General features: G+C 35.7%; 2 protein-coding genes across 2 annotated transcripts; one reads left to right on the forward strand and one right to left on the reverse strand.

Moving 5' to 3' along the window:
• The first annotated feature begins 4,874 nt into the window (after positions 1-4,874).
• LOC132601806 (uncharacterized) lies at positions 4,875-5,264 on the forward strand. The gene has a single exon (XM_060314869.1). The coding sequence runs from the start codon at positions 4,875-4,877 to the stop codon at positions 5,262-5,264; it is 390 nt and encodes a 129-aa protein (XP_060170852.1).
• A 4,248-nt stretch (positions 5,265-9,512) lies between these two features.
• LOC132603935 (21 kDa seed protein-like) lies at positions 9,513-10,422 on the reverse strand. Its single transcript, XM_060317238.1, has one exon. The coding sequence runs from the start codon at positions 10,347-10,349 to the stop codon at positions 9,702-9,704; it is 648 nt and encodes a 215-aa protein (XP_060173221.1). The 5' UTR covers positions 10,350-10,422; the 3' UTR covers positions 9,513-9,701.
• Between the last annotated feature and the right edge of the window lie 1,470 nt (positions 10,423-11,892).

Genomic DNA, 11,892 nt, shown 5'->3' on the forward strand with positions numbered 1-11,892 from the left:
TGAATTAAAACATGAATTTTGTTATTTCAATTAAGGTCCTATTTGACTAACTAATTGATTATTTCAATTGCAGTCATAATTGGACATATACTAAGTAATTTACAAATATAACAATAATTAATTATCTAAATTATAATTAATTTTATAATTGTCCATATAAAATAGAGTATGCAGAAATTAAAATTTTGGGGGCAAAAAATGATTATTTATTTCAATCAATCAATTTCCTTGAATTAAAATGGCGTAAATATTTGCTGATTAATTTCTGATAATTTGAACAATTAAATAAATAGTTATTTTACCCTATTTCCCCGTTGAAATTAGTAAAACCATCTTGATTTTTAAAACATATATTATCCCATTTAATATTCAAGTACTTTGAGCAATAAAAATAAATTATGGGAGGTCAAAAATTAAGTGTCAACAGAGCTGTGTCTAGTGGAGTCTTCCTTGTGGAGCCTAATCACCTGTATGATCGAAAGACTTCCAGGGCATTTTCAAGTGTTTCTCATTCTTCTTTATTCCAGATTGTGCTATAGAGCTTGAACTTCCGTTAGGATCATTCTGACGTGTTCGTTAACTCGTGCCTCGCAGAAATGGCTATAACTCGTGCTGGAGCTACTAATCAAGGAAGAAATGGTGCTTCTGATTCAACATCTGGCGGGCGAGCCGCTAGTGTCACTAACCGCACCACTATTGAGGCCAATGTTGAGGTTGAGAACAACAATGGAAACCAAGCACTACTGCCAGCACCACCTGCTTCGGCTATAGGCGTAACTGATAATGGATCGTTGCAGAATGCTATCCAGATGCTTACCACCCTTCTCCCAGCCCAACAACAACGTAGGGCTGCGGATCCGACACTTGGTGGTGGAGGAAGACTTAAGCATTTTTTGGGGCTGAATCTGCCCAAGTGCTTTAGTTTCCTGGGAAGATGATGATCCTCAATACTTTATGGATGGTACTTTCAAGGCTCTGTAAGCAATGAGTGCCCATGGTTCTAAAGCCGTGGAATTCACGTCCTACCAGCTAAAAGATGCTGCTCATGCTTGGTTTGAATTATGGGAGGCAGAGCGGTGTAGTAATGCTCCGGCTCCTACTTGGGCTGAGTTCGAGGAAGCATTTATGGAGAGATTCTTGTCTAGCGAGAAGTGGTTTGCTATGGCTACTAAATTTGAGAAGCTTGAGTAGGGCACTATGTCTGTTCGTGACTATAGTTTGAAGTTTACTCGTCTGGCAAGGTATGCAATATTTGTGATTCCAACTGAAAAACACAAATTGAGCCGATTTGTGCGTGGTTTGGTGCAACGTATTAAGTCTACGTGTGCTGCTATGTCTCCTACTTGTACATTTTTATCCTTGGTTGGGTTCGCCAAACAACAAGAGAATTGGAAGGGTAAAGAGAGGTTAGAGAGGGAACAAAATAAGAAGGCCCGATCTGATGGTGGTTTTAGTGGTTCGTATAATAGAGGGCAAAGAATCTGCACCTGCTCAGTTTGGTACTTATTCCAGTGCTAGTGTTCTGTCTGCTAGACAGGGTTAGAGAAAAAATAATTAGAGTAGATTCTAGCAGTGTAATAGCCAACATTCATCCGGTTGGAAGGATCGTATTTGTCACAATTGTGGAATAAAGGGTCATATCAAGAAGGATTGTAGGAAGTGGCTTCGTGAAATGGCGAACTCTTTTAGCCAGAGAAATAATTCATTTGCTCCTGCTACTGCTAAAAATCAACCTGTTGATAATGCTAATAACGCTCCTAATGCTCGTGGTAACGGAAAAGGTAAAGCCTTTTCTAACACTGCTAATGTGGGACAAGCTCGACTGTATGGCTTGACTCATAAAGAGGTAGCTAAAGCCTTAGATGTTGTGGTCACAAGTATTCTCACTATTTGCTCTTTTGATGGGTATTCATTAATTGATTCGAGCTCAAATCTCTCTTATGTGACACCATGTTTTTCTCTTGATTTTGGGGTAGAGCCCAAACTATTGTTAGAACCTTTCTCTGTGGATACCCCTGCTGGTGTTCCCGTTATCACTTCTAGAGTTTATAGAAACTGTGTAGTTGTAATTAAAGGTCGTGAGACTATAACTGACTTATTTAGGCTAGAGATGGTAGATTTTGGTATGGATTGGTTGTCCGCGTGTTATGCAAGCGGGGATTGCCGGCACAAGTTAGTTCGTTTTGAATTTCCTAATGAACCAGTTATTGTGTGGAAAGGTGAAATTGCTAAGCCTTGAGGTTGGTTTATTTCTTATCTTAAGGCTCATAAGCTGATCTCGAAAGGGTGTATTTATCATCTAGTTATTGTCAACGACACTCAAGCCGTAGTATCCAAATTCAGATCTGTCCCTATAGTTAATAATATCCCGAAGTGTTTCCAGAAGATCTTCCGGGTATCCCACCGAATAGAGTTATTGATTTTGGGATTGATGTGATTCCCGATACTCAACCGATCTCTATTCCACCATATCATATGGCTCCGGTGGAGCTACGAGAATTAAAAAATCAATTGAAGGACTTGTTCTATAAAGGTTTGATTAGACTAAGTACCTCACCTTAGGGTGCTCCGGTCCTGTTTGTTTGAAAGAAAGATGGATCTCTTAGAATGTGTGTTGATTATCGTCAGCTTAATAAGCTGGCCATTAAGAATAAGTAACCTTTGCCTAGGATAGATGATCTGTTCGACCAAATTCAGGGTGTTAAATTCATTTCAAAGATTTACTTGAGGCCTGGGTATCATCAACTGAAAATAAAAGAGCAGGATATTCCAAAAATAGCTTTTCGTACTCGTTATGGACACTTTGAATTTTTGGTGATGCCTTTTGGTCTGACTAATGCACCTGCTGCATTTATGGATCTGATGAATGCGTGTTCAAACCTTTTCTTGATCGTTTCATTATTGTATTTATTAATGATATTTTGGTGTATTCGAAGAGCTGTGAGGAACATGCAGATCACTTGAGAATAACCTTAAACATGTTTGAGGAGAATAAGCTTTATGCAAAAATTTCTAAGTGTGAGTTTTGGCTTAACTCTGTGGCTTTCTTAGGCCACGTGGTGTCTAGCGAAGGTATTAAGGTTGACCCTCATAAAATTTCGGCAATCAAAGACTGGCCGAGACCCACGAGTGCGATGAATATTCGTAGTTTTTTGGGTTTGGCAAGTTACTAGCAGAAGTTTGTGGAAGGTTTCTCATTGATAGCCTCACTATTGACGAAATTGACTCTGAAGACTGCTAAGTTTCAGTAGTCTGAAGCCTGTGAAAAGAGCTTTCAAGAGCTTAAGGTGAGATTGACTTCGACTCCTGTTTTGACTTTACCTTCAGGGTCTGGTGGCTATGTAGTTTATTGTAATAATTCTAAGATTGGTTTAGGTTTTGTGTTGATGCAGAATGGTAAGGTGATCCCCTATGCTTCGCGACAGTTGAAGAAGCATGAAAAGAATTATCCAACTCATGATTTAGAATTGGCTGCTATGATTTTTACTGTAAAGATTTGGCGTCATTACTTGTGTAGTGAGCACTGTGCTTCACTGATCACAAGAGCTTGCAATACATCTTCAAGCAGCGAGAATTGAATCTCAGATAAAGAAGATGGTTAGATTTTTTGAAGATTACGACTTGAACATCTTGTATCACCCTGGTAAAGTGAATGTTGTTACTGATGCTTTGAGCCGAAATCTATAGGCATGTTAGCATATTTGTGTGCTCAGGATATGCCGATGGGAAAGGAAATTCAAAGACTTGTTAGTCTTGGGGTTCGACTTGATGAAAATGAAAATGGGGAGTTAGTGGGAATTATGCAAGTGCGGTCCGATATTGTGGAGAGAATTAAGTCCAAGTAATATGAAGATGGACTTTTGGTGAAGCTACCAGACGGGGTGGAAAAGGGTGAGTACACTTTATTCATCGTTGGTGCTGATAACGACGTTCTGTGATTGCAAGGACACTTATGTATCCCTAATTTTGATGGCCTCCGACAAGAACTGATAGTGGAAGCTCATCGTTCCAACTATTCTGTGCATCCGGGATCCACCAAGATTTATAAAAAAAAAAAATCACTATTGGTGGAAGAGTATGAAGGTAGATATCTCTAACTTTGTCACTAAGTGTTTGAACTGTCAGCAGGTGAAGGCCGAACACCAAAGGCCTGGTGGATTGGCTCAAAACATTGAGATTCCCCAATAGAAGTGGGAGATAATTAATATGGATTTTGTCGTGGGTTTACCCCGCACAAAGACCAAGTTCGATTCTATTTGGGTGATCGTGGATAGACTCACCAAATCTTCTCATTTCCTTCCTATGAACACAGCAGATATTGCGGCACATTACGCTAAGTTGTATTTGAAAGAGATCATTAGATTACATGGGATTCCGACATCTATAATATTTGACAGAGATACTCAATCCACTGCACATTTCTGGAAGTCGTTCCAAGAAGGTTTTGGGAACTCGAGTGAACTTGAGCACTACCTTTCATCCTTAGATAGACGGACATGCAAAGAGAACTATACAAACTCTAAAAGACATGTTATGGGCTTGGGCAATTGATTTTGGAGGTAATTAGGATGAACATCTACTTCTTGTGGAGTTTTCTTACAATAATAGTTACCAAGCGAGTATTCAGATAGCTCTGTATGAAGCACTATATAGGAGGCATTGTAGATCTCCAATTAGGTGGTTTGAACCCATCGAATTAGAGTTGTTGGGTCTTGACTCAGTTCACGTAGCAATCGAGAAGGTGAACCTCATTGTGCATTGAATCAAGACAACTTAGAGTCTACAGAAGTCTTATACGGACATGAGGCGTCGTGAGCTAGAGTTTTCTGTTGGTGAGAAGGTATTCTTGAAAGTGTCGCTGATGAAGGGACTTAATGCGATTTGGTAGAAAAGGCAAGCTTAGTCCTCGTTTCGATGGAATTTATGAGATTGTTAGGAGAATTGGGAAGGTGGCTTATGAGTTGAAGTTACCATCTGAGATGACCATGGTGCATCCTGTGTTTCACATTTCGATGTTGAGGTTGTATAAACCTGATCCTTATCATGTCTTGACTCATGAAGAGATTGAAATCAATAAAGGGTTGTCTTATGAAGAAGAACCGGTACAGATCTTGGATCGACAAATTAGGAGGTTGAGAACAAAAGATATAGCTTCAGTTAAAGTCCTGTGGCGAAACCATAATACCGAAGAAGCGACTTGGGAAGTGGATGAGGACATGAAGAAGAGATACCCTCACTTGTTTCCTATTCCAGGTATGTATTGAATCTTCTGATTGTCAAATGTTTGTGATGGTTGAGGCTAAAAGTGTAAATCCCATATTTCATGCATAGGCTTGTTTGGAGTAGTTGTAAGGAGTTCCATGTGAGGACCATATGGTTATTGTTAGAGTATTAACTAAGTTTGTTTGATATAGCTTGAGGCTTAGTGAATATCTTAAGCTATGACTTTCATTCGGGGACGAATGATCTTGAGGGGGGGATAATGTAACACTCCGTAAATCCTAGTTAGGTGTGAATGTATTAAATGAGAAGTAATGTGACATTTTAGGCATATGAAGTCCTATCAAGATAAGTTTGGATGAAAATAGTTGATTTAAAATCAAGACCAAGTAGTAAAGTTCGTAAGAGTTCTCAAACTCATCTAAGTTTTGGTAGGTCTGATTCGTAGGCCAATTTTGTGAAATTCCGTTGAGCATTTAGGAATACTTCCTTTGGTAGAAGTTTCAGATCTTTGAAATACCTTTCCAACGATATAAGGTGGAGCTTAAATGCAGTTGTGAGCAAATAGTTATACCCGTTTTACTAAAGCCTGTCTGGGACTCCAGCTGAGATACGACCGCAAACTCAGAATGCGATGCTGCAAATTCAGGATGCGCCGTCGCATATTGGCCAAATTTTGAAAGTTTCTAGAGTGAATTTTCATTCAGAATGCGGCCTGCATGCGGCCGCAAACTAGAGATGCGACCGCATACACATTGTCGCATACTTAACCAGAATGTTTTTGTATAAGAACATGATTTTCTTGAAATTTCCAAACCCACTTCACTCTTGGTGGACTTTTTGACGATAAAAGACCATATAACTTCTCCAAACCTTACAAGGTGAGTTTCTAATCATCTTATGATTAAACTATATCAACGAAACAAGAATTAGCACTAATTCATCTTTAGAAAACCCTAGATTCTTGAAACCCAAGAAAGAGAAGAAGAAGGGATGCTTGGGGGCATTTGAGATTCCTTCAAAAAGGTATAATACTTGACTTTTTTATTGAAATGGTTTAGACTAGTGTAAGTTATCCTATGGGATTAGAATCCATGAATGACTCATGAAGTGTTCAAGAACACGTTCTAGACATGAAAACCCTAGTTTTTTTTTTTTTATGAAGGGGGTATATGGGTAGAATTAGATTAAAGCTCTAATCTTTCTCATCTAAAACCATTGTAGTGTGATTGTAAAACCTTGGGAATTAAGTTTGAGTGGGATTTGAGGTATTTCTATATTTAAAAAATCGTCTTTTCAAGTATGTCTACTTTTGAAGTACGTTTATATTGTGAAAGCATGTTTGTATTTGAGAATCCTTCCTTGATTGTTTGTGTAAGTTAAAACCCTAGGTTGGTGATTGTTCTTTGTTGAACTTGTTTTCGAACTAAAAGATGACAATTGAACAAGGTCATGCGCGTGTAGGGTCAAGCCCACATCGAACCTTAAATGAATTAAACTCTTCCAATAAACACATTTTGCCCGTTATGGGATGATTGAACTTATCTCTAAAAGACTGAAGTTTCAAATGTGTTGTGAAATTTGATATCTTCTTGTATGTTGACTCTTATTGGTGATTTCCCTAGTTTATTGCTTACTTATTCTTTGGAGTTCAAACTGTTCTTTTGATATTGTTTTATTGCTTTTACTACCTTACTTTGGTTTTATTAACTATTTCCCCTTAGACATTCCCTGAGTATCCAGTACTTCGGCATTGGGTACTCAGGCATACCATTATTGTTTTTTATGGTGTGTTAGGTAACACAGAAGAGCAGGTTCGCGAGACACGTGCGACTTATGAGAACTTGCTGCTTTTGAGACTATTCAGTGGGCCCACATGATTGTTCGTGGGGCACCATTGTATCTTTATCTTACGTATTTTAGTTTCCGGGTTGCATCACGATGAGTTAGACATTTATTTCATTATCTTAGAAGCTTCATAGATAGACGTTATTATGGTGGATAGTCGTTGAAGTCATTGTTGACTCATTGAGTATTGCTATGTTTCTTGATGATGAATTTATATTACAATTCTGCTGATGTCATTTATAATGGGGATTATGAGTTAACATGCTATAGATAACTTGTTGAAGTAATTGACGAAGGATTATTAAAAAGGAACATGATGCATTTTGATTCATAAGGTACTTCCGGTGTTATCCACAGCATCGGATGCCTGTTATATTCAGGGTCGGGTTTGGGGCGTGACATCTTGAGAATCCACCGACGCTGAAAAGATTAAAATCACGCTTCGGTGTGTACAATTATTGACTACTATAGTGCCTTTATCATAATTATTTGAAATCATAGTTGGTTAATTTCTTTCATCAGTGCTTTCGTTTTTTGATATATTTCGATTTTCACATTCATGGTAAATATTTAATTAAAGATACATAAAACATTAAACACCTTAACCAAGTATAGGCTTGCAAGTCCATGTTATCTTCAAATAATTTCTCTTCGTGGAATCACAACCCCGCTTCACATTATGCTTTATGTTTGCATTAACACTTGCCTTATCATAGAATGTAGATGTCGTTACCCAGGGTCAGCCAAAGCATAAAGTCGCTAAAGCTTTAGCTTTAGCCCCCAAAATTTTATATTTATCTATTTATTATTATTAGAAGGTTTTAAATTTTAAGTTTTTTTTTTTTTTTTTTTTTTTTTTTTTTTTTTGCATTTGGTATAAATTTTTTGAGTAAGTGAGAAAATTAAAATAATTTTTTATATTTTATTAATTAGTGCATTTACTTCTCTCTTTTTTTTCACTCCTACACATACATCAATTCATTTATCCTGTTTAAAATGAGTTCAATTTCTAGTTTCAATTTTTTTTTAACAATTATTTTTTCTTTGTTACATTTGATTTATTCATAAGTCAGAGAGTAAGTCCTTTGAGATTATAGAATCAAAGTATTTGTTTGTATAATATGAGCGAATTGTTGATCTACACAATTTGTTTATAGTACAATTTTGTATATTGTTAACTTAATAGAAACCAATATTTTAAATTAAAATGCATAACGTCTTACCTAATATCAAAAACTTCTCAAATAAAGATATATTAAGTGTACTGAATATACTGTCATTGATTTTAATTAATTATTTGATTAAAATAATTAATGACTTTCTATCTAAAAAATTAGAAGACTAAATTCAAATAAAAGTATATATGAATTTTGTTAAAAATTAAGTTTAAGGTCTCTAATTAAGATTTGTCTTTAGGTCACAAATTTTATTGAGCCGCCCCTGTCGTTACCACATTATTCTATGGTTTCGTCTTTCTGGTTCCTATGAAGAGCACTTGGAAAAGTATTTGTCACTTGTCACGCCATAAACAGTCGTAGCCAAAGATCATTTCTATTTAGCTATGAATTTTTTTCATCGCAAATAGTGGAATTTATTCAACAACAAATTAGAAGTCGTCACTATTTAAAACATTGCATATTTTGTGACAAAACTTTTTGTCACTAAGTCGCATGTTGATTAGAGACAATAAATTATTTGTCACTCATTGTTTATATTATAGTGACAAAAACTAAAGTCACAATTAAATATAAAACTTTGTGGCTAAAACTTACAACATTTAACTACAGATTCTAATTTGTCGCTATTGTAAGAACATACTTTTAATTGGAATGGTTAAGTTTGAATATTTTATCAGGTTAGATATGAAGTAATAGATGAAAAATTGGGAGAGAGGGGATAGGATAGACGCAAATACAGAAGAGTACGAATAGAAGAGAAAGAGGATTACGGAAGGAGTACGGTTTAAAAAATAAAAAACAAGAAAATAATAGAAAAACTGAAAATTAGAATGGTAAAAATTGGTAACTGGTTATTGCCGATCAAATTACCTAGTGTAAAAAAATTATTACGCCCGTAGATGGATATTAGTTAAACTCAAAACGATTTGATACGGTTTGGTTCAATTGACTTTTAAAGAACTATTGATAGCCCAACTTCAAGACATCTCGATCGAAATAGTGTGTTGGTGGGTTGGTTTGAAATGGGTTAAAGTTGGAGAACTAAGTTGGAATAATAGGCCTTATAAAGCTTGATGTGTGTGTCTAAGTCGAGGAGGCAACTACATGCACCATTGTTACGACTCCTATCTCGGAAAGCTTGAAAATTTCGTTAAGATCAGGTGCGACCGCAGTACATATATTGAAGTTAAAGTTATATAAATGTTTTTCCTTTTTATTTTGTAGGGTTTATGGAGATCGAAGCGTAAAAAATAAACAGCAAAGATATAATAATAAAATTAATAGTGCAATATTAGTATTCCAGGGAATTAATAAGCATACATAGGGCACGTACTTATTAGGCCTGAGTTGCATTATTTATTCTTACATCCCGAAAAACACGACATGCAGGGGACTCGGGCCTTGCATTACATATTTTGCACTATTTAGTTTTTATAGAAAGCATATGCCAAGTGGTTATTCGTCGGAAAGGGCCTTTCCATATTTACTGGCCTCCTTTATGAACACAAAGGGCCAGGCATCCTCTGTAAGAGCCAAACGCCTATATCCACGTTGATCGACGAGGCCAACATCCTTGCAATTCTCCTCGTCATGGGGACAGAAGACTAGCTTGTAGGCCGAGCCACCAAGAGACTTAATCTGAAACCAGCTGTTCTCGTCAAGGGGACTTCCCAACTTTGCACCTGTGCTTATGGTGTAGTGATCCGCGGGTTCAGGGTAGCTGTCGACCTTCAACACAGTCCAGTCAGCACATGAAGAACCAAAAGGGTTGAACTTGATGTTTACCGGGGAGGATTCCTGAATCTTGTCTTGTTTGCTATCTTTAGGCTTGATGTAAGCTCCAAGACCATTGTAGGTGTCAGTAAGGGTTTGCACCACCGATGTGGGACAACGATCTTGTTCTTGATCTCCAAGATTAAAAAGCAGTAGACCTCCGCCGCCTTCTCCCCAACAAGCTGCATGAATGGAGTACCTAGTATTGCTCTTGAGGGAACGACCATCTGTATCGCGGACAACACTCGATAGCTGGTTAGGAGCATCATTTGTGGAAGTTGTTAAGCTAAAAAGGAATGCTAGGGAAAACAAGAGCAACATGATCTTCATCGTTGTTTTTTTGGTTTCTAATTGGGTTTGAAATACGAACTTCAAATTGTTTTGGATGCTTTATTCTTTCTTACTAACCTTGAATTTATAGAGAAGATTGCCAATGATTTCTCTTCCTACGTGTACAACGCGTTTTGATGACATTATTTTCTTTTTCCTAATTTTATGTGTTAGCGTCTTTGATTATCGGTTCTAAATTTATTAAATCGAAATAGTGGCACGAAATAAATGCGTAGAGACAAATGGCCCCCAATTTTGCTTTAAAAATCAAACTCCCCCCTCAATTTTGAATAATAGTCATTCTTCTCCCTTTATCCTAATTGACTTTCTTAAATTCCTAGTCTACCCTTACATTATCAACTTGTCTTTCTTTTTCTTTTTTAAAATCATGATTTTTTTTTTATCTCTTTAGTCTATGTAACAAATTTTCTTTTAAGAAATCAAATATTATTTTCGAGATAGAAAAAAAAAGTGAGGAATACTAGTTAACTCTATAATTTAATGTCATTCTATAATGAAATAAATGAGAAGAATAATAATTTTTTTTTTATTAATCATAATCAAAATTCGGATATCTATTTATACAAGTATAAATAACATGTAATGACAACTTTATAAATATATTTCAATGCAGGTAATACAAATAATTAATAAAAATAGAGGTATGTTCTATACCAATTCCTAAAAGATTATCTATTTATATTATAAATGAATTTTAAATTATAAATTTAAATATTCCAGTAATGACAACGAAAACTCATTTGCATATTGACAACAGAGAATAACAGAGAAGTGAAACTTAAGTATATCTATCTATATATATATATATATATATATATATATATATATATATATATATATATATATATATATATATGTGTGTGTGTGTGCGCGCGCGCGCGCGTGCGGGCTCATGCATGTACATACATAATATGTACTTAATCCATATAATATTAAAACATCAAGCATAAAAAATAACATTAGATTTTGTGATAATTCATAAAAGGATTATTCTACTTGTAATATGAATTTCAATTAAAAAAAAAAAAAAAACTATACATACGTAGTTTGAAATATTAAATTTTAGTAGGGATCTAGTAGCTCAATTGGTTAGCTACCTGAACTTTCATCTTTTTGGTGAGAGTTCGAATCCCTACATTGTAATCCTCTCCCCCATTTCTCCTTCCCCTACTTTCTATGTCATAAAATAATTTTTTTAAGAAAAAAAATAATATATATATATATATATATATATATATATATATATATATATATATATATATATATATATATATATATACGAAGGAGTAAAAATGTCAAGGGTAAAATAGGCATTGCATAAGAGAAAGGGGGAAGAATGACTATTGTTGAGAAGGAGTTTGATTACGTAATTTTCACTTGAACATAAATCATCTCTTGGTCTCAATGAACCATCAGATTAACATCGAATCCGCTGGCATCCAATAAAGGTGGTGAGTAACATATTTGGTGGTAGCACGGATACATTTGGGCAAACCAAATGCACGGTCATTAATAAAAGACT

Source organism: Lycium barbarum, chromosome 7 (genome assembly GCF_019175385.1).
Source record: "Lycium barbarum isolate Lr01 chromosome 7, ASM1917538v2, whole genome shotgun sequence".
NCBI lineage: Eukaryota > Viridiplantae > Streptophyta > Magnoliopsida > Solanales > Solanaceae > Lycium > Lycium barbarum.